Consider the following 22,960-nt stretch of genomic DNA (forward strand, 5'->3'; position numbering starts at 1 on the left):
TTATTTGGAGTGTATTTTCTAATTGCGTTAAACCCATGGATCCCTGTGGATCAGGGGGAAGAACTGACATCAACATGGCCAAAGTCTGCATCAGCATTTGTCAATGCTGATTTATCAACATCATCTTAAACGTTGGAAGTTCTGTAAAAGACATCCTTAAGACTGAACTCTTTCAAGAGTGTCAGAATCTTAGGCTCTGTGATTGCAGCAAGCACAGTCAGGAAAAAAATGAGTTTACCCTTGCTTGAAAATCCTTTGTTTATGGACTGTAATGCATAAATCCCACTAGGGAGAAATAAAAACTGAAACACTACTTTTCATTAGAAGTTCAGGAAGGGGGTGTGCATAACAGTTTTCCAGGAAGGATGATAACATCTCACCAGTCTGGTTTGTTGTTTTTTTTTTCTCGTCCAGAATGCCTGCACTGAGTACACACCACGGGCACAAAGTGGTTGCTAATCAGTCAGATGATATTTCTCTGGCTACTCATGCTGTCTGGCTTGCGCAATAGTGGACAACACATCTTATCTTAACTAAAAAGAGGTTAGCTGCTGCTTCACAATTGCTTTCTAAATGTGTCTTGCGAAATGTCTCTTTTGGCTCATGCTAACCTGGATTCATGCAGTGAAGGAAATTCTAGGAAATACAGTTGCAATTTAGCTAAGTCAACACAAGTCCAAAGATTATGTTCACCTTTTTGTTTATCAGTTGCTCTTGCATCTCAGATTATCCCTCAAGGGCCATTTTCCTTATTATTGAAGCATGTATTTTAAAGATACTTTCAGTTCAGGTATCTTTTTTCTTTGTTGAAGTATAGTTGATTTACAATTTTGGGCTAATTTCTGATATACAGCATAGTTCAGGTAACTTGATGACAGATTTTCCATTTGTATCCATACTTGACTTCATTTCACATTCATTGCCTCCCTGCTGACTCAGACAGTAAAAAATTTGCCTGCCATGGAGAAGACCTGGGTTCGATCCCTAGGTCAGAAAGATCCCCTGGAGGAGGGAATGGCAACCCACTCCAGTATTCTTTTTTTTTTTTCCTGTTATTATTTCTTTTTTTTTTTTTCATTTATTTTTATTAGTTGGAGGCTAATTACTTTACAATATTGTAGTGGTTTTTGCCATACATTGACATGAATCAGCCATGGATTTACATGTATTCCCTATCCCGATCCCCCCTCCCACCTCCCTCTCCACCCGATCCCTCTGGGTCTTTCCAGTGCACCGGCCCCGAGCACTTGTCTCATGCACCCAACCTGGGTTGGTGATCTGTTTCACCTTTGATAATATACATGTTTCGTTGCTGTTCTCTCGAAACATCCCACCCTCGCCTTTTCCCACAGAGTCCAAAAGTCAGTTCTGTAGATCTGTGTCTCTTTTCCTGTTTTGTATATAGGGTTATCGTTACCATCTTTCTAAATTCCACATATATGTGTTAGTATACTGTATTGGTCTTTATCTTTCTGGCTTACTTCACTCTGTATAATGGGCTCCAGTTTCATCCATCTCATTAGAACTGATTCAAATGAATTCTTTTTAATGGCTGAGTAATATTCCATGGTGTATATGTACCACAGCTTCCTTACCCATTCGTCTGCTGATGGGCATCTAGGTTGCTTCCATGTCCTGGCTATTATAAATAGTGCTGCGATGAACATTGGGGTGCATGTGTCTCTTTCAGATCTGGTTTCCTCGGTGTGTACGCCCAGAAGTGGGATTACTGGGTCATATGGGTCATATGGCAGTTCCACTCCAGTATTCTTGCCTGGAGAATTCCATGGACAGAGGAGCTTGTGTCCATGGGGTCACAAAGAGTCAGACATGACTGAGCAACTAACACACACACCTTCATGATTTTTATTTATTTTTGGTTGCAGTGGGTCTTTGTTTCAGCACATGAGCACTTCACTGCTGCGTGGACTTTTCTCTAGCTGTGGCGAGTGGTGGATTCTGTTGTTGTGATGCTGCAGTCTCCAGAGCACTTGGCCTTCAGTAGTTGTGGCTCACAGGCTTAGTTACCCCTGTTGCATGTAGGATCTTAGTTCCCAGACCAGGACTGAAGCCATGTCTCCTGCATTTGCAGGCTGATTCTTAACCACTGGACCACCAGAGAAGTCCTCTCACCTTCATTACTGAAAGATGACTTTACTGAGCATAAAGCTCTAGATTGAAAGTTATTTTCTCTAAAAATCTGAAGGTACAATTATAATGGTTTTGTCTTCCATTGGTGCAATTGAAAAGTCTGCTTTTCATTCTAATTGTTACTTGGTAGTGATCCCCACTTTCTCTGACTGCTTTGAACATATTCTCTTGGGCTTCCATGTTCTATAGTTTTGATCTACTGTAGCCAGTTATGACCATTTTTTATTCATCCTACTTATCCATACATGTTTCCTGTATCCATAGATTTAAGTTTTTCATCAGTTTTGAAATACTATATCTGCCATCTATTTAAATATCACCTCTTTGCCACTCTCTGTATTTTCTCACACTGAGATTCTGATTTTTTTTAAAAATCTCATTCTATTGTTTACATCTCTTATTTCCATCTTTATACTCTCCAACTACTTGTCTCTCTGTAATAGTCTGGGTAATTTCTGGATTTATCTTTCAACTCACTAATTTTCTCATCACCTGTGTGTAATGTTTTGATACTATTTAACTCATCCACTGGCTTTTCTGCCTCAACAGATGTACACACACATACACCTATACATAAATCATTTTTCTTTTGCAAATCTGCCTGGTCATTCACTTTAGTTCATTCATTTTTATGATTTCATCCTTTATTTCTTTGAACACTTTAGCCATGCAGTTCAATAATCTTCAGACCCTGGGGGTCTAAAGCTATCATTTATATTCTCACTGCCTATTGTCACTCACAGAGATTCAGTGATCTTTGACTAGGAGATTTTGTTCCATTTTAATTAAAGTGGCTCGAGTCAGCCTAACTGGGAGCACTTCACTCCAGAGGGGACTTTCTTCTGCTTAGAGGCAGGGATATCACTCTCTCAGAATCACCTCATCCTTTACCCCTAGGCCTTGATCTAGCACAAGAGCCCCTGGTCCAGGCTCTTTATGCACAGCCTCCCTGGGCCTCAGCATTCTAACAGTAGCACTGCCTCTGCATTCCAGAACAGCCTCCCAGAGGCTGTGGGTTCTGACCCCAGGTCTTATCATGGGATTTTTTTTTTTTTCAGCAGGAGTGGGTAGTGGTATGGGAGGATCATTGGAGAGCCCACTGCTTCTTATTAGGCTCATGATTCTGCAAAGAGTGTGTGCTATCTAGGGTCTCATTGTGCTGCAGCAGTAGGGCCTCTCAACTTTGAATGGTTGGTTTTTAGTACTTTTTAATCAGTTAAATGTTTGTTTCACAGAGAAGAGGGGTCTGCCAAGCTCCTCCCGAGGTCTTACTGAAGTTGATACTTATTGACATTTTGGCTGCTTAGGAGAGAAAAGGCTTCAGCTCACAGAGGGAGATCCTGCCATTCTGCTTCTTCTTCCTCCCCAGAGGGGCCAGAGTCCGCCCTCCCTTCACCCCTTACTTACAATGAAGACCACCAACACGACGACTCAGGTCTCTGCCCTTCTGCAGAGCAGCAGGAATAAGAGGGCAGAGGAAACCCCTGACCTTGGTCACACAGAGGGCTTGGTGTTGGCCTGACCCAGAGGGTACCCAGGGAAAGATGACTTCCATGAGGCAAGTGGTTACTCCTAGAAGAGGGCTTAAAAGGGAGTGACCAGAAGGGACAGGAGTGTCACTGGGTTTCCCCACACAAGGGGACAAGGCGAGGGAACAGGTGGCTGGATTAGAGGCTCAAAGCCAGGGCCCTCTTCTGTATCTAAATGATCCTTCAGTGATACTCATGAATGGGTTTTTACTTCCTCTCCTCTCTTTCCTCCAAAGACATTCTCTTCCTCAGCCTGCCCCTTTAAGATGAAATGGTTTATTTAATTCAGAGACCAAATGTACACGCCAAGGTCAGCAGGTCTGTCCCACTCACAATCAGGAAGTCTGTCCCACACGCCCAGGTTTTCTGGGTCCTAATCCCCTCGGAGGGCTCTTTGCCAGGAGTCCCCCACTGCCCCAGGGACACCACCAGCTCAGGGGACCGTGTTGTAGACCTTGTAGTTGTCCTCTTGGGTGACGTGCAGCTTCCAGGGGAAGAGACGCTTCTGGGAGGGGAGACCTCGGGCCCGCTTCACCATGAGCCTCACATCTTCATCCGACAGCAGCCGAACCAGGTCCCCCTCAGCATCCTGGTAGTTGAGGGCGATGTCCTCCCTCTGGAACTCCCGCCTGGGTGGGAGAGATCAGAGTTCGGGAAAGGCCCAGCAGCCTTTAGGCCTAGGTGTGGGAGGAGGGAGAGGGGATGGAGGGGGATTTAAGGCTGGGATCTAAGAATTGGAAGAGGTCAGAGCTGGACACTGGTTCCGTCATCCGAGTGGTCCAATCTCCGATTGTACAGATGGGGAAACTGAGACCTCCGGGGGAAATGGGACTTTCACAATAAATTTGTGGAACAGCTTGAAATGTCTTATAATGTGCTGAAGACTTAAGAACTGTCATGGGGAAGAGAGGTGGGTTTTATTGAGCACAGGGTAGAGGAAGATAAAGCCCCTGAGACAGCCCTGCATGTGGCCACAAAGAACTCATGAAGGATTGGAAGTGTCTGATCTAGGTGCAGGTAGACGGGTGAACAGCCATTCAAACTTTCCACAGGTAAATCTGACAAAATGGGTCAGAAGCTCTGACTTGTGAACACCTTGATCCCCAAACCTCACTTCTAGAAAATCATCCTAAGGAAATAATGAGACAAGACATCAAATAGGTGGATCACAGCACTATTCACAGTAGTATAATAAAAAAGTGGAAGATAACTTAAATGCCAACAAAAGGAGATGGCTGCATTAGTTATGGTGCAGCCACAGAACAATGCTCTGTAGCCAACTAAATAATAAAATTATGGGGAGTGGGATGTGGGTGGGATGTGAGCTGAAGAAATCTGAATGCACATCAGATAATGAGAGGAGTAAAATATGAGGTGATTTCACTTCTTTATATTTTCCCATGACTTCTGACATTCTTTTTAAAAAACTAATGAATAGATATTACTTTTACAGTCAGGAATATAACAATGGCATTTCCATTCTGTAAAGTAACTGTTCATAACTGGGTCTCGGGAGGTGGTGGAGGTCTCCTCCCTGATGGAGGAGGGTCCAAGTCCAAGGTTTTGACTTAGAAAAACTTCAGCAAATCCAGGCCCATAAACCACAAGCCCCTTTACCTCTCTGCAGCCCCCCACTCATCTCTGTGGTGAGCTGATACCCACCCCGCAGGGCTGGGCTGTGGGTGAAACAAGAAGGTGAAACAGATACAAAACGCCCAGACCTTGAATGTGCTGTGTTCCTCGCGCTATTCTCTCCGGCATGGTGTCTGACGCCCCTCAACCCTCCCACCCTAGCGCCTCACCTCATGAGCTCCAGCAAGTCCTTGAAGAGTGGGGTGCTGCTGAGGTCTTCCTCCACTGCAATGTCTCTAAGGAGAGGGTAGGCCCGAGTTAGGAGGCAGCCGACCAGGAAGGGGGCAAGGGAAGGAGGCTGGCCAGGTCACACTGGACCTTGAAGTCTTGTGATGGGGTATGGCTTATCCGGAGGATGGTGGGAGCCACTGCGAGCTTTCAAGTGTGTGTGTTTGGTCGGGAGACATGTGATCTGGTTTGGGTCTTGGAGCCCCGAGGTGGGGTAGGGTTGGGGAGGGGCAGGGAGGCTGGACAGATCCCTCCCTCCCAGCGGGCCACCAACTTGATGGTGCTGATGGTGTCCTCGTAGTAGTAGCAGCGTAGCCAGTTGGTGAGGTCTTCCTCCTCTGGGAAGTCCTTGAGGATCTTCACAAAGGACACTGGGAAGATGCCCGTGGTTCCCCGGACAGTGCCCTGAGGGAAGGAAGAAGACTCTGCCCTGTGGGTGCTGGGAGAGGCAGCAGGGCCATGTCTCGGGGTCCTGCCCGCTTATAATGATGGGGAAAGGCAGACAAGGTCTGGGTCCCTTTATGCAGAGGGAAGAGAAAAAGTGGGCAAGTCACCAAGCTGTTCACCCTGAGACATCCATTTTTGACCAAGTCAAGACCTGCTTTCACCTCATTCATTTATTCACTCACTCAGTCATTCGACTACTTCTTGAGTGCCAGCTAAGGGGTAGGCTCTGGGCACTCAGAAGGGATGGAAATCCCTGCCCTCCCCCCTGGAGCTTCCACTGTGCTCCAGACAAGGCCCAGGTAAACAGGAGAACTTTACAGGCAGTCATATGGTGGTAGGTGTCAGGGGAAAACAGGATAGGGGAGGGAGAGGGTTAGAGGCAGGGCCCATTCATTCATTCATTCATCCATGGACACCGCCTGCTCTAGACCTAACAACCAGAAATCTCCCTCCAGCCAGGCCTCTCTCCTAAACTCCAGCCAGGACCTAACCATGACTAGGGCCTGGGTGTGTGGCATCAGGTGCTGTCACCTGTTCTCTTAATCTTCATAACCCTATGGAAGACATACTGTTCCAGCCCCTTTTACAGACATATAAACTGAGGCTGAGGTAGTACTCCTGCTCCTTCCCTAACCCTCCCATCCATCTGAAGCCAGAAGTCAGCTAGCATACTGACCCAGAACCTTCTAGAAAACAAGAAGTCGACAAACATTTCCTGTTTCTGGAGAATGACCCAGCAATATCCTTCCGCTGTCAGAGCTCGTGAGTACCTGAGACAGAGCTGTGGGACTGGGGTAAAAATCAAACCAAGTTGTGAGCTGAACAGTGGGTCCACACTCCTCTCCAGCCCCTGGGCGCCAGGGGCCCTCCCCCTTCCCTCAGTGGTCCCCGGATCCCTGGCCCTGCCTCAGGACCTGTCCCATAAGCTCCTTCACACACAGCTTCAGGAGCCCCAGGAAAAGGGAATCTTTCATAACAAGAGGACTTAACCCGAAAGGCTGCAGGAGGCCAGGGCTTCCCACTCGGAGATACCCCCTCCATCTCCAGGCGTGCTCTGAGCCTCTGTGAGGACCAGGCTTGCCGCTGGCGGGGATCTAGCATGGCCAAGATGCCAACACCCAGGCCCTACATGGGGCGGGCCCCGAACAGCTGCGTCTCCTTCAACCCTTCCCAGAAACCTATGAAGAAACGGCCAGGGTTATCTCCATTTACGGGATAGGAAACCACAGGGTTGAGTAAGTTTCCCAAAGTCACACAGCTAGTTAAAAACAGCTAGGATGTGATGTCAGACTCTGGAGTTCAAGTGAGTCTCCCTCCTCACTTTCACTCACTCCCTGCGCGGTGAGTAACTTTACCCGATTACAAACAGCACGTCTCCACTGGGTGTGATTCTACCTTCTGGGGCCAGAGGTCTGGGGACACACTTGATTGTTGCAGCTGGAGGGGTGCTCCTGGCATCTAGCAAATGGACGCCAAGGTTACTGCTAAACACCCCATGGTGCACAGGGCATCTCCCAACAGAACTGCCTGCTCCCAAATGTCAGAGTGAACAGGCTGAGAGACCCTGTTACAGAACAAGAAATGAAACTCAGAGGGTTCACTGACTTTCTAATGTGACCACTGATGGGGTCAGAGGCAAGTGTAGGTGCCAGAATCTTCTGCTCCAGTCACATACACAATATTTCCTCAGGCTTCCCCAATCTACCTGCCCAAATCTCCAGGACCACCTTTGGACAGCATCTTTTCCCCAGGGCCTTCTCAGATCCCTCCTCTTTCTCTGATCCCTCACAGAATCAAAGCGACTTCACCTCGAACTTACCTGCAACCTCACTGCCTCCTCACCTTCAGTCTCACCTCCATGCTCACCTCCAAGCTCACCTCCAACAAAATCTCCATGCTCACCTCCAAACTTACCTCCAGCCAGTCTTTATTGATCCGACTGAGAAGGAAGATCACATCTCCAACTTTGAAATTCAGCTCATGTTTGCTATTCCCAGTGAAGTCAAATAGGGCCTGGAAGAAGAATATGGTAAGGAAGGAGGGAAGAAATATTCACAAAGTTCCTACTGCAGTGCTTTACATACTCCAGTGTCCCATTTAACAGATGAGGAGCCTGAGGCTCAGGGAAGATGAGTGACTTTCTGATGCCCCACTCTATTTGTTAAGGAGAAGCCAGGTGTAGAACCCAGGTCTCTCAGACTCCAGAGCAGGTGCTCTTTCCAAGCCTGGGGGCATAAGCAAGAGAGGGAAGGGTTCAAACTCCCCGGACTGGGTAACTTCCCCATCCCCCAGGCCTCGCTGGGGACTCCTGGGCCCCCATAGTCCCCAGGGCATTGATCACATAGGTTTTGAAATGCCCATTTTTAAGAGTGTGTCCCTGGGGAGCTGTGAACCCCTTGAGGACAGGGCCTGGTCTAAGTCACCTCTGAAGCTTTGGTACCCAAGGCAAGGCTGAGCTTGCTGAATGAATGCTGGCTGGCTGGACTACCCTCCGCCTCTGTGTGCTCATCACAGGCCCTCCCCCAATGGCTGGGAGTTCTCAGGTGTCTGAGGCTGGGGCGGTGGGCCCTCCCCTCCCCTCCCCCCCCCCGCCCTGTACCCAGCTCCCACCCTAGGCACATAGCAGGCACCAGCAGGGCGAGCTTAGGGGCCGGAGGTGGAGCCAGGCTGCTGCCCAGTGGTGAGGTGGGAGGGTACCTCCGCTCGCGGAGCTGCCATGCGGTCAATGCCAGCAGCTTGCGGGGGCTCGCTCTTTCTGTGGAGAGAGAAAAGGGGCTTGTCATCCCTCCTGCTCCTGTGCCTGCTTCTCTGGAGTTAAAGATGCAGCTACAACTGCTCCTCTGTGCCAGCACACTAACCCCAGCTCTCATCGCCCTGGAGGAGGGGCTGCACCCCCCTCTGTGGACCAGAAAGCAGAGGCTCAGATAAACATTTGCTTAGGGCTATAGCTTGCCAACTCTTTCCCGTTACTCCCCACACTCATCCCCTAATCTTCTGGCTGAGGAAATGGGCTTCAGAAAGTGCTGAGCTCCACTCCAGGGCCCGGGGCTGCTGTGGGGCACAGCTGGAATTCAGGCCACACCTGCCTGGGTGCCTGCGGGAAATGGCCAGGCACGACTTGGAGAGGACACTTGGAGGTACTGGAACGGAGGGAGGAGCTGGATGGGCAGGCGGGGCTCAGGAGTCTTGTCCTGGGATTCTTAGCAGCAGCAGCTCTATTTCATCGGCTTGAATGTTTAGTGTTTTTTTTTCCCCCCTGCTTAGAAGGGGCGGGAGGGAGCTGGGGGCCGTTTAGAATACGAGAGTGGGCAGCAGCGCCCCCTGGTGGCCAGTGTGATACACCAGTAGCCACAGCCGGCTCCATGCAACTAACCAGAGACAAGGTGTCCCAGGCGATGATGAAGAATGTTTGCAGACAGAACCATTCTTCCTCCCTTCCCCACTCTGCCCGCCCCAAGCACCCTAAGCCCTTGGGCCATCGCCAGTGGTTGCCATGGCAACAAGATCTTCCCATCACAGCCCCTGTCCTCTGGTCCTTCGTGTCACACATCAAAACACACCCACTTTCTGTCCGTCCAGGCCCTACGCTTGATTTTCCAAGCTTACCTAACGACTCAAACCACCGTGGAAGGCTCAGACAAGAGACCCAGTTTCTTTCCCTTGCCTTCTTTCATGGGAAAAACTGCCTTCGTGGCAGGGGCCTCCAGGACAGCCCACCCAGTCAGCAGCAGGTGGCCCAGGGCCTTTGGGAGCACAGGGTCCATCACTTACACTTTCCGGGTGCGCGGGCGGAGCCGCCGGAGCGCCTGAGGCACCTGCTCCGCGTCGTAGGACGACTGGTAGAAGAAAATGCGAACGTCCTCGTCCATCAGCACCCAGATGGGCAGGCTGAGGAGATTCTGCGTTTGAGGAGGAGGCAGGACAGGTCGGGGGTCAGCTCTCTTGGCATCCCAGCCCCGTCGCTCCATCCCCACCCCCCCCACACACACTATTCCCCGGCCATTAATGCATTCTCTGTGTGATAAAGAAACAAGATATATTTTGAAATTTCAACAGAGTGAATGAAACGTATCACAAGATCTACCCCCAGATTCAAGGTCAGGAGGGACCACCTAATTTGAGAAGAACTCGTCTGGAAAAGACCCAAAGGCTTCCAGACACAACAGATGACATGATGTGGTGGTGACTATTCAGCCGCTGCACTGTTTGCCACACCGTGTGACCTCACTTCCTCTCACAATAACCTGGGAGAGTGGGCCAGAGAGGTGAAAGGAACTGCCCAGAGCCACACAGCCTAGTGAGCGACAGAGCCGGTCACCCAGAGCCATCTGTCACCAAAGCTCATCCCTTAGGTCAGAATGAGACAATGGTGGGGGAAGTACCTGCCAGATAAACCATATTAACAACACTTGGTGGTATTACCGCCTAAATGGTGCTTCCTGATTCTGTATGTCATATTATAGGATCAGAGTGGGAAAGTGACCAGGCCAGGGGGCAGAGCTAGGAAGTGGTAGAGTTGAGACTGATTATCTGATGCTGGTTGCAACACCCACCACAATGCAAGGACCCTCAAGCTGCGAAGGTGAGCACCCACAGCCTGGCAGCGTCATCCCTCCAAGCTGTCCACTGCACAGGTCCCCAGGAGCACTGCGGTTGGCTTTGGATGCCTACAGCTCCAGAGGCACCCAGAGCCCACCCCCCCCGCCCAGAAAACCCCATGGGGACAGCAGGATGGGGGAGGCCGGGAACTCCATCCCAGAGGAATTGCAAACTCAGAGCCTAGAAAAGGCACGGTTGTTCTATGGGAAGGATGGGAGAGGGCCGCCCAGAGATGAGCTCAAGAGCACAGACAGAGCCAGGCTGTGCCTGGGACAGAATCTGCCACTCATCCAGGTGACCTTGGGCAAGGATGCCTCTGTGTGTTCATTAATACAATGCAGGTGAGGATACCTCCCTTGTAGGACTGTGGAAGGACTAAATAAGTGAATTCGTGCTAAACTCTTAGAATAGGCATCTAGCAGGGGCCCAATCCAAGCTGAATGTTATCATTGTTGCTATGACTTTTATTCCAACACAGTACAGTGGATAAGAGCAAAATCTTGGAGTCCCAGAGATATGTGTTCACCCCATCCTACTTACTAAATGCTCTGTGACACCAAGGGAGTGACTCTACCTCTGTGTGCCTCCGCTTCCTCACTTTAAAATAGGGATAAGAGTACTGAGCTCACGGGTTATTGAGAGAATTAAATAAGCCAGTTATCCAACAAATGCATGGATATATCAGGAGCCTCCTCATTGTACTCCACCTGGTTCCAGGCAATTGTTATCACATGAACCCTATTTTTAATGAGGACAGAGGTGAGACCAGTGAGTAGAAGTCACAGGAAGCCGGGCTTTTCTAATAGCTGTCCAACAATGGATGAGCAGCCTGGGTCAGGGAGAATGGTAATGAGCTCCCCGTCTCAGAATGTTCCAAGCCCAGGGTGGGGTTACCATAGCACTGATTGACCTCTTGGCTTCAAGGAACCCACTCAGACACAGACAGGTAGAGATGAAATCCTCCAGGCTGCTGGTTGCCAAGACACAGGTAAAGAGTGAAGAGCTCCAGCTCCAAACCCCTCCTCCCTCTGGCTCCTTCCAGCCCTGCTGGAGGAGACTGGAGGAGACTGGAGGAGACTGGAGGAGACTGGAGGAGCCAGGAACCCAGAAGCAGCAGCTGTCACAGCGCCCCCTGGAGGGGAGACGCTGCCAGTGCTGGAGCCCAGGTGCCTCCCTACCCTACCTGCTCTCCACCGAGCCCGGGATCCCTGCAGCCGCTGGGGAGGGCAAGCCAGCCGCCTGCTCCCTTCCCCTTCCCCCTCTGCACTCCTCCTGCCTCCTCACTCCATTAGGGGTCATGCTGTCTCACATTCTGGAGGCAGGCTCACAGTTTACAAAGCACTTTTCTGTCCTTTTCTCAACATCAGTCCCCTCCCGTGAAACCAGAAAGCTGGGGGCACCACCTCATTTCATAGGCAAGAAAACTGAGGCCTAGACAGGATGAGCAATTAACCCTAAATCACCCAGGGAATGACAGAGCAAAGGCCAAAGAGACTCCTAGCTCAGTGCTCTTTTCCCATAAGAGTAGGAGAGGAAGTGGTGATCTCACTGTCTCTGAGGATGCCTCTTGGCTCTGAAGAGGGCTGCCTTCTCCAGCTTCCTAAGGTTGCCACCAAAACATGTCTTGTATACCTCTAGTGACAGGGTGCTCACTACCCCAGGACACTATCCATTTCTTGCACAGCTTTAACTGGTGTAAGGCTTTCCTAACCAGCCTGTGTCTGTCTGTAAGATGCTCCTTCCTCTGTGCTCCCATCTCCTGAGGATGCAGACAGTTTACAGGTTGGGGAATACATAAGGGCATCTGTCCAAGGCCCATGGATGCCACTAAAATCCAGCCTGTGTCCTGTTCATATGCAGGTACTCTGCGAGAAAGCTGGGGCCCTGGTCTGCCATGCCCCTGTTATATAGCCTGTTCTTCATGGTTTCATGACTCCTCTGTCTGTATTCCCATGGGACAGTGGGGACCTTGGGGAAGGCATTGAATCTTATTCTCCTCTGTACCAGGAGGCTCAGCACAGCCATTAGTCAGTTGAAGGTGTGGCTTCCTGAGTCCTCAACTGCTCCTGCCCCATCCCCCAGAACCCTGAGAACATGTCCTGTTTCTCTCCCCAGGCCTGGCCTTTAAGGATGGAAGATGAGGGCCATCAGAGCAGGAGAGCCAGCCCCAGGTCCCAAAGCCACTCTCAGGGATGGCATCTGGGCCTCTCCCATGCTCAGCGCCCTGTGCCCTCCAGGGGCCACGTGGCCTAGCCCCGCCTTACCTTCATGTATGCGTTGAGGGCAGGTATTCGCATCTCGGCGATCTCCTGTTTCACACCCACGTAGACTTTGGCTGAGGAAACACAAAGAGTTGTCCTGGGAATCTGGCCCAAGAGCATTGTCTCTGGGCCCGGAGATGCCCACTGGAGGCAGGAACCCTTCCCACTAGCTCAGCGCTCCTCCCGCTCATCGGCCCACGGCGCTCTGGGGGCCGCCATCCAATGTGCATTCTCTGTTGCACTATCATCAGCTGATTCTTTTCTTGTTTTAAATGTTTATCTATTGCCTACACACACACACACACACACACACACACACACACACGATTCTTAGAAAGAGAACAGGATCTTTGCTTTGCTCACAGCTACAGTCTCATCACCTAGAACAGTGGTCCTCAAGTCTGGCTGTGCATTCATGTCGCTCAAGGAGTGTGTAAAATCTCATTGTGTAGGACTCACCCCAGAAGAATTTAAATCAGAATCTCTGGGGGTGGAACACAGGCATCAAGAATCTTTTAACCTCAAGGTACTTCCAATATGCCACCCAGGTTAAGAGCCATGGTGTATAATAAGGGCCAAACCAGTAAATATTTGAGGAGTAGATGGGTGAATCCTTCCTCAAAAGCAAAACAGGGTATTTGTGGGGAACAGGAAATTGATGATGCTGATCAAAGACAAATGTCCTCTTTGGGAATTTCAGGGGGCTCTGAATCACCCACTCAGAAAGCCCTCCAGAAGGCAAATGTGAGATAGGTCTGGCTTCTGCTGGTCACTGCCCATGAGGCACACTGGTGTCTGGAAGTGGCAGGAGGGTAGCATCTGAGGCCTGGGGTAGTGAGAAACTGGGGGATTAGTAGCAAGTAAAGGGCAACTAAAGTCATAGGCATGCAGGTCAAATGCCTGTGCAGGGCGGAGGAAAGGAGGAAGGGAGGGGAGTGAGAAGACAAAAGTGAGGACGACGGGTGCCCACCTTCCCAGGAGCACCAGAGGAGGCGACTCTGTAAGGAGATGGAGGAGTCATGGGAGATAGGAAGGGAATTGGGAGAGGCTGGCACCACAGAAGTTTGGGGAGAGCATCCCAGAGGAAGAAGTGGGATGAGGAAGATGAGGCCTGAGTTGTACCCATGGATCAGGTCATGGGCTACTGTCCCCAGAGGAACTCACAGAGCAGGAAGAGCTGAAACCCAGCTGGTGGGTTGAGCAGAGGATGGAAGATGAGAAGGTCAGACAGCAAGTCAAGATTTATCGTGGAAGGAAGGCAAGATCTTTGAGGGCCCTTGGGGCTCACGGAGGCTTCTGGCAAGAATGCTCACTTAGGATACATTTTTGCTTAAAGATGAAAGAGAACCAAGCCTGCCCGTGGTGAAGCTTGGCAGACAGTAAGTAGATGAAGGAGAAGGTGAATCTACAGGGGCTGTGAGACACAAGCTATCAGGAAGGAGCGGTCAGCTGAGAGCAGGAGGGACCCCTCCTCCCTGCCGTCCAGAGATGGGGAAGAGGTGGAGTGAGGAAATGCGTGAGTTTCCTCCCTGGGGCTGGCTGCTGGCTGGGAAACTCAGACCATGGCTGAGACAGAGAGGAACCCCAGCTGGAGGCAGGGTTTGGAGCTTGAAGAAGGGAAGACCAGAGAGGATTTTGCTGCCTGGGGGAAGGGTGCTTGGATACAGCCTGTGGGGTGTGGCAGGCACAGCCAAGACCACCCCGTGACCCCTACACCCCACTCCGGCAGGGTTCTCTCCTGCTGGGCTCACGAAGGCTGGCCTTGAGAAGCCGAGAGGTTTGCACCTTTCCAATGTGCGTGTTAGGACCGAGTAGGGGTGGAAGGCCAGGAGGCAGGGGGTGAGAGGCCCGTCCAAAAGCAGCAGTGGGTGCACCCCCACAGTATCCCAGCAGAGCAGGGAAGGAGGCGCACCCACGGGGGACTGAGGAGTCACAGGGCTGGAAGATGAGTCTGTGTTTACCATGGGGAACACAGGGATTCCTGTCTCCAGGAGGAGAGGCCGGAGCTGATGCGCTCAAACCTGGTGGTGGCTGACTAAAGCAGGGCGGCTGTGAAGGTCATAGAGCACAGGAGGTCAAGGGCTCAGAGGTCAAGGATTCCGAGGCCGGAGAGCTAGAGGTGGCAGCCTGTGACTGGCAGGAGGGGGCCATGGATTAAATAAACAGTTTTCACTAAAATAGAACGGTTTATGCTAAAACAGAAGCATTGAACAGTACCCACAGAGCTGGAAGGCCAGCTCTGACTTGGGGCAGCCAGTCGCTGCTTACCTGGGAGCGTGGGGAGGATACAGGTGAAGGGGTTGGTCTTGCTCTCCGGCCCGAAGCGCTCCTCCAGCTTGCTCTGTAAGGCGTAGAACTGGCGGTAGCGGCGGTAGATGAGGTACTTGGACCCCCCTTTCGTCTTCACCTCAATGACAAAAACCTAAGGAAGACATAGGCCACAGACTGAGCCAGCAAGCCAGGGACTGGGGCTTTTCAGATTGGGGGTTTGGGGGAAGCCTCACAGGCCAGAGGTAGAGGAGGGTGGAGGTCCAGAGGTCCTAGGGTTAGATCAGAATTTCTCGACCTCAGTATCACTTTGGGGGCGAGGTATTTCCCTGTCATGCGCACCGCATGACATGAACCAGAATCCCTGGATGCCACGCAGTAGATGCCCCACCCCGGGTTGTGGTCATTAAAACTGTCTCCGGATATTTACTGCAAAGCATCCCCTGGAGGGTAGAATTGCTCTGGTGAGAACCACCAGGATAGAACTTAGGAGAGGAGAGCATTGGAGGCTCAGAGGTCAGAGGGTGAGGGTGCAGGGGTCTCTCTTACAAAGTGGCTGGTGAAGCCTCTCTTCTCCTCAATGTCAGCGATGTTGGCCGAGATGGCAATGTCATCAGGAAGCTGCTCGAAATCGCTAAGGGAGGTGGGAGGAGAAATGCTGGTCATCATCCTGAAGTGTTGAGGGGCTGGTAGGCGCAAGGCCCTGTGCCAAGGGAACCCATGTACCTGGCATTCTCCGTTCAACACCCCTCACACGCCAGGCTGTGACACAGACCAGGCGTCTGGAGTCGTAGCCACATGTCAACAACCATACTGGAATCTAGCAAATCACTTTGGCGCTGCGTTATCCATTCAGGAACAGAGCATCAAGCACCGCTGCCTATCAGATCCTGTTCTAGGCACTGGGTCACACACTTCCCAGAGAGGACGGTTCATTATACTCAGGTTGGGAAAATCCTTACAGAGGAGCTGACATTTGAGTCAGGTCTAGAAGGATGAGTAGGAGTCCACACGGTAGGACCGGGGCAGCGGAATGCCTGCCCTCCTTCCTGGCAGAGGGAATGCAGGGGCTAAGACTCTGAGGACAAGTCTACTTGTGGCTGGAGTCTGGTGGGATCAGAGTCTGAACAGGCAGATGAGGCCAGGTTGAGGAAGGTCTCTAGCGCAGAGCTGAGGAATTTAATAAGCAACAGAGAGCGATGGATGGCTTCAGAAGAGAGCGGAAACACAGCAGGGCTCTGGCTATAGGAGGCCAACTCGGGCAGCTGCGTGGAGAGAAAAAGGAGGGCAGAGACTGGGAGACAGAGCACCACTGGGAAGCCCTGAAGTGGTCCAGCTGAGAGATGAGGGGGGCCTGAGCCAGACAGCAGGGACAAGAAGAGAGGACAGACACGAGGGATACCTCGGCAGACACTGTTCCATTTTCGTGCCCCCAGCTTCTTCCTAGCTAATCAAGCTCCAGTTCTTTCCACGGTGACAAAGCCTAGCCCCAAGGTGATAGATCACAGTTGGCCTGAGCCAAACATAATAATCCCATTGCTGTTTCCCAGACCCACTTCCAGCTAGGAGCAGCCATGTAACATGTTCTGGCCAATGAGACTAAGAGGAAATCTGCTATAGGAGCCTCTGGGAGAGGGTTTGCTTCAACATCCAGAGAGATGGACAAAGCTAGTCGGGTCTCCTCCTCTTTCCACAACTGCCTGCCTGGAAAGCAGATGTGACATCTGGACTTGCAGCAGCCACTTTGCATTCATGAGGCAAAAACACGAGAACAACCACAGAAATCTCTGGGACTCTGGTCCTGAAGTCACTGAGCAGCAGAACCAGCTGTGGCCTACCTCTGAACTTCTCATTATTTGAAAGCATAAACCTCTGTTTGTTTCAGCCACTTATCAGTTCCTCTGTTCTCTGTAGCCTTCTGCATGTCCAACAGATACACTGCTAATTTGTGAGTCATTCCAGAGTTATGACCAGCAGGGTTTGGGGACTGTTAGGATATAGAGGTGAAAGAAAGGGCAGTGTCAAGAGTGACACCCACATATTACCCGTATTGTGACCAGGATGGGTGGATGGGGAGGAGGGTTGATGGACTCATTTTGGGACGTGCTAATGTGAGAGGCCCCCGGGGCACCCAGGTCATGGTCCCGCAAAAGCTGGTGTGTGGCAGGCAGTGGAGGTGAAGGGGGTCCCAGCCGGAGTGGGAGTGGTAAGAACCTTCTGCCCTGTGACTAGTGGTTAAAATCCCCAGGGAAGAGCAGTGAGCAGAGGAGGGGACTGAGAGGGATGGATGGAGGAAGAGAAAACGGAACACCAAGGCGAGGGAGGAGGAGCAGCTAGGGGTCACCCAGTCCAGCTGCTTGTGGACAGATGAGGAAATTAGAAGCCATCAGCAATCGTGTTCCTGTTGCGGCAGTTGGGAAACAGGGTGGGAGTGGGGGGCAGGGCTGCCTGAACCTCGGAGCCAGCAGGGACCAGTTCCAGCCCCTGCTGGGCCCCACGTGACCTGGACTGCAGGGATCTAACTCAGGACTCTGGAGGCTGGCACAAGAGGTCACCCAGGCTGGCGGTGGGCAGGCACAGGAAATCCCCACCGCCCCCAGGCTAGCAGCCTCCCCCACTCACTTTCCACACAGGGTCCTGTAGTAACACCCTCGTGAGAAGCTTCCGCCTCCCCTTTCTCCCCCGAGACCCCGTGAATTTCCCGACTATTTCACCTGCAGTAGGAGGCCGGAGGGTGGGAAGGAACCAGAGAGGCAGCAACGGCCCTTTGCAGGGAAACAGGTAATGGTAACTATAGCTGAGGATGTCCTAAGTGCACAGAGCCCTGGGGCCCTCCTAAGACAGTGTACCCTTTTTCCAGACTGAGGCACAGAGGTTAACGAACTTGTCCCACAAAAGTAAAAAAACTGGGATTTGGCTCCAGAATTTTGTTCCCAGTCACTGCTACACTGACCCTGGTTTGAAGCTCCCAACAGCTGGTTGTGTTAAACTCAGGTAAATGCCAGCCCCTCACAGCATGTCTCCCATCTAAAATAATAACAACAGTAATAATATTGTCAGCAGCTATTGTAGCTCAGACACTGTCCTAAGAATTCTAGGATGTGGCCTCTGCCTTCCTGGGTTTCATGGTTGATTGGAGGAGCTGGATAAATAATTACATAATTTCAGCAATCACAGAAGCTGTGAAGGAAAACCCCACAATGTTTCAAGCTGCAGCAGGAGCCCAGCCATTACTATCCTCCCTCGAAGAATCAGTAGTGCAGCAGGCAAGATAGCTCGGCAAGCCAACACTTCTAAGATGGGGGTGACATTTATCAGAGAGAGAAGCAAGGATGCTGTACCTGCAAGGAGGGCAAGGTGTGCTCAGACTGAGGGTGATCAGGAAGGGCTTCCCAGAAGAAGAGGCACCAGGTAAAGAGGAGTCGACCCAGGACAACAGGCAAGAGAAAGAGTGAGTGCAGAGGCCTCAACTGTGCAAGAAGGGACAAGTTACGAGGGACCAGGCCAGGGAGACCGGCAGCGCCTGCTCAAGAAGGGCGCTTATGCCCGCCTTGGGGTGGTAGGGCGAGGAAGGGGTTATGTTGGGAGACCTGTGTGTCCCAGAGGGGAGGGCACAGGTGAAAGATGAAGACCTGAACTCCCGCTTTGACACTGCCAAGATCAGCAGACTTGGGAAGACTCCTGTCTGAGCTCTGACCCCTCCACCGCTCTGAGATGGGGCCCATGGAGGTATTTACATCCCAGGAGGGTTTGGCGGTCACATCTGTAACAAGCACAGCTGAAGAAGCCCTACTAGAGCAGGGACCCTGCTCACTGCTGTATCCCCAGTGCCCAGAACAGCAATGGCACATAGTAGGTGCTCAGGGAGATGCAAGCCCACTCCCTGTGTCTGTTTTACAGCAAGTCCACTGTGGGCTGACACTGTGGCTCAGCCGTAAAGAATTCACCTGCAGTGTAGGAGACTTGAAGGAGGCAAGGGAGACGTGGGTTAGATCCCTGGGTCGGGAAGATCCCCTGGAGGAGGAAATGGCAACCTAATCCAGTATTCTTGCCTGACATCACATGGACAGAGGAGCCTGACGGACTCCAGCCCCTGGGGTTGCAAAGAGTCAGACATGACTTAGCAACAAAACCACCACTGTGGGCCACGTGGGGACAGCCTGGCTGCCTGCGGGGCAGGGCCAGGGAGCTGAACCAAGAAGGTGTTGCACCGGGCAAAAGCAAGGGTGCAAAAAAATGGGCAGCAAGTCCCCCTAGAAGAGTTGCCCCCTGAAGACCTCACCCAGAACCCCTCTGAACAGAAGCCCACTTAGGGCCCATAGATTGATACTGCTCATGAAAAATCTATTTGGGAGGCCTGGACAGGAGGTGCTGGGTGATGGGTGGAAAGACCCTAGAGCAGCAGCTAGTTCAGGATTCCTGCCTCCTACACACAGTAGGCGCTCAAAACATGCTTGTGGGAAGTACACTCAAGGCCCTCACAGCAGTCCTTTCCACTTTCAGGTGTCTCGGGACTTAGAAAGTCCTGCTACCTGAAATCTGCTGCCCTCCCACTACATCCTCCACTTCGGCCTCAGGCATCCAGACCTCACTTTCAAAGAGGCTTCCAGGTGCGGGGAGACTGAGAGACTCCAGACCCGGCTCTATAACCCCATGAAAGAGGGGGGAAGGGGACCTTTCCTCCCTAGACGGGCAAGCACAGCTGCCAGGAGACCAGGACTGGGGGAGGAGGGTTCGGCTTTGGGCATCATCTCTCTGACCCATGTGCCCTGAGAAACAGGAGGTGCCACCAGCCTCAAACAGCAGCGATTTCCTGGGTGCAGGTTAACATGCCAGGCCCAGTCTCCACTGAGGACTTGGGGGCTGGAGGAACTGGAATCTGTGGGGGGACCTGAGGACATGGGGCTTGGCTCCTGCCTTCCTGAACCTCACCCCAGCCCCCAGCACCCACCTCTGTGGCTCTTGAAGACCATTCTTCTTTTTTTGGCTGCACTGTGTGGCGTGTGGGATCTTAGCTCTCTGAGCAGAGATGAAACCCATACCCCCTGCAGTGGAAGTGCAGAGTCTTAATCACTTAACTGCTAGGAAAATCCCTGGAAGGGCATTCCTGAATCACCCTCCAAGTATTTGCATTTGATACCCCTCCTGCAACACACACACACACACACACACACACGCACACACACACACACACACGCACACACACGCACGTACCTTCCTTCTGATATTTGACATTCAGGAATTCCATCCCAGCTCCCACTTCTGGCCGCAGAGTCCACCGGGGGCCCTCTGCTGCCCACTTTGGCCAGACCAGCCTGACCCATCCCCGGTGACCCTCTGAGCCACTTCCATGCTTTTAACACACTCTTTCTGATGTCATCTGCGGCTCTGATCCAAAAAGGCAGGAGCCAAGCCCTATGTCCTCAGATCCCCCCATAGCTCGGAGCACAGGCCGGCCTACTGAGGAAACTCAGAGAATGTCTCCTGAGAAATGAGGCGAGGCCCTGGCAAGGCTATGCTGGGAGCCCCAGCCTTGCCACTCACTCCATGTCACCCTGAGTGAATATTTTATTCTCCTTGGAGCTCAGTTTTCTCATCCATACAATGACAGGATTGAACCAGAATGATCTAAAGACACTTTCCAGCTCAAAGATCCACCCATCAGTCTGTTATTCATTCATTCACTCACTCACTCAGCAGCATTTACTAAGCACTTAGTACTGGCCTTGTTCAAATCCTGGGATATTTGCTGTTCAGTTGCTAAGTCATATCAACTCTTTGCGACCCCAGGTACGGCAGCACACCAGGCTTCCCTGTCCTCCACTATCTCCCAGAGTTTGCTCAAGTTCATGTCCATTGAGTTGGTGATGCTATCGAACCATCTCATCCTCTGCCACTCCTTTCTTCTTCTGCCCTTAATCTTTCCCAGCATCAGGAGCTTTTCCAATCAGTTGGCTCTTCACATCAGATGAACAAAGTAGTGGACTCAGCTTTAGCATCAGTCCTTCCAGTGAACATTCAGGGTTGATTTCCTCTAGGATTGACTGTTTTGATCTCCTTGCTGTCCAAGGGACTCCCAAGAGTCTTCTCAGCACCACAATGAAAAAGCATCAATGCTTTGGTACTCAGCACTTTTTACGGTCCAACTCTTACATCTGTACATGACTACTGGAAAAACCATAGCTTTGACTAGATGGACCTGGGATATAGCAATGATCAAAAGAGATAAATACCCTATGGAACTTCCTTCTAACTGCAGAGCCAGTGACAAAGAAAACAGATGGGTGTGTATAGACTATTATGCCAGAGAAGTAGGGACTACACAGAAGAAGGAAACAGGGCAAGTGTTCAGAGGGGGCTGTTAAGGAAGATTTCTCGGAGGAGTTGACATTTGAGCCAAGCCCTGGAAAAAAGCCAGATTCTGTGCCTCCATCTGAACAGAAGATGCAACTTACTGAACAGTGTGGGGTACGGAGGCCCAGCCTGGGCCCCAGACACCTGAGTTCCCATCCAGACTCCACCACCCACCCCTGCGTGACCCTGGGAAAGTCACTCCCCGTCTCTGAGCCTCAGTCTCTTCATCTGTGCCTGAAGGAAGTGAGCCACGACTAGGAGTTTCCTTAAAAAAGTTCTCAGAGTCTGTATTTCTGAGTATTTGGGGGTCTGACTCAACTCCAACCTCTCAACTTTTGACATTGATAAGCGGCTGCAGGAACGTGGGCCTCTGCCCTGCAAGGCCTGCCGGGAACAGCGAGGAGGCCCCGGGTGGGCAGCGCCCCTGCACTCACCTCTCAGCCCGAAGCTGCTGCGCCCTGGCCATGGCTGTTAGTCCAGGGGAGGGGTGGCGGAGGGTCTCACGGCCGGGACCAGGCCCAGGTCACCTCTCACTTCCCTCAAGCTACCTGTGTCTCGGCTGTGGTCCCAGGAGTCCCCAGGAACTGCCTCTGGGGAGGTCCCAGCCAAGCTTCTCTCAGCTCGAGAAGAGGCTCCTCCTCCAGGCCCTCTGGGGCTGGCCTGTGGCCCATACTTCCTCTTCCCCACCTTGCAGCTGTACCACAACTGGGGAAGTACACACTCTCTGACGCTGGGTGTGTGGGGTACACTGATTTGGGGGGGCATCAGGGACTTTCTCAATGTCAGTTCTTGGTGCCAGATCTTGGCAGGGCATCAGAAACCTGTTCATCAGAGACTGGGCCTCAGTGCTGACTCAGCCACCGGGGGGCTTACATCCTTGGGGAGTCACTTCACATCCACTGACTCATCACACCCAACCTGCACCCCCTCACTGTCGAGACTTTACCCAACCTATTCCCTAGGCTGGTAGTGCAGGCCTCCACCTCACCTTCCTTCCCAAAGTCCTCGCTCCGATGCCACCTCCTCCAGGAAGCCTTCCTGGTACTCCCAACAAAGTTAGTGCTCACAGGCATTTGTGTCATGTTGGAATGTGAGGGTTGGTTTACCCTTCCTGATTTCCCCTTTCCTGGAGTTCTGGGCTGCACTTCTCTCATGCCGAGATCCCCAAGCCTACTTGGGCCTGGCACAGCCACATCTCCCTACAGGGCTGCCAACCAGAGTGAGCATCACATTACAAATCTGAGCATACTCTTCCCTGATTAAACTTTAACTGCTTCACCCTGCACTTAGGAGAAAGTCCAAACTTCTAGTCCTGTCTGCCTCCAAAGTTCTGAACACCCTACTGGCTTCCCCAGCCCCTCTCCTGGGCTGTTTCCTTCCCACACTGGCCTCTAGTCCATTTCTAGAATGATCCAAGATGTCTTCCACTCTTAGCCTTCATGCAGGCTTTTTCTGCTGGAATGCTTTTCCCTGTCTCCTTTAGGTCTCATC

The 22,960-nt window shown here is 51.7% G+C and overlaps 1 protein-coding gene across 3 annotated transcripts; it reads right to left on the reverse strand.

The window, feature by feature from the left end:
- Window positions 1-3,940: 3,940 nt before the first annotated feature.
- NCF4 (neutrophil cytosolic factor 4) lies at window positions 3,941-22,100 on the reverse strand. Of its 3 annotated transcripts, none has more exons than XM_020891940.2 (10): window positions 21,904-22,100; window positions 15,665-15,749; window positions 15,116-15,269; window positions 12,851-12,921; window positions 9,759-9,886; window positions 8,685-8,742; window positions 7,902-8,000; window positions 5,815-5,945; window positions 5,483-5,548; window positions 3,941-4,309 (listed from the first exon to the last, which is right to left on the reverse strand). In XM_020891940.2, the coding sequence occupies exons 1-10, from the start codon at window positions 21,933-21,935 to the stop codon at window positions 4,114-4,116; spliced, it is 1,020 nt and encodes a 339-aa protein (XP_020747599.1). In that variant the 5' UTR covers window positions 21,936-22,100; the 3' UTR covers window positions 3,941-4,113. The 3 variants fall into 3 exon arrangements, with proteins under 3 accessions (XP_020747599.1, XP_070310047.1, XP_070310048.1); XM_070453946.1 differs by lacking the exon at window positions 21,904-22,100 and adding an exon at window positions 20,330-20,475; XM_070453947.1 differs by lacking the exon at window positions 21,904-22,100 and adding an exon at window positions 20,067-20,170.
- Between the last annotated feature and the right edge of the window lie 860 nt (window positions 22,101-22,960).

Source organism: Odocoileus virginianus, chromosome 23, assembly GCF_023699985.2.
Source record: "Odocoileus virginianus isolate 20LAN1187 ecotype Illinois chromosome 23, Ovbor_1.2, whole genome shotgun sequence".
In the NCBI taxonomy this organism is placed as follows: domain Eukaryota; kingdom Metazoa; phylum Chordata; class Mammalia; order Artiodactyla; family Cervidae; genus Odocoileus; species Odocoileus virginianus.

What these genes read in the sequence shown, in the direction of transcription:
- NCF4 (XM_070453946.1), bottom strand. Translation starts at nt 20,439, where the DNA reads ATGGGTCAGGCTGGTCTGGCCAAAGTGGGCAGCAGAGGGCCCCCGGTG. An exon ending in TGTCAAATATCAGAAGGAAG is followed by an intron (nt 15,750 to 20,329) that starts GTACGTGCGTGT and finishes CACCTCCCTTAG; the next exon opens with CGATTTCGAGCAGCTTCCTG. An exon ending in TCAATAAAGACTGGCTGGAG is followed by an intron (nt 5,946 to 7,901) that starts GTAAGTTTGGAG and finishes TCCTTCCCTCAG; the next exon opens with GGCACTGTCCGGGGAACCAC.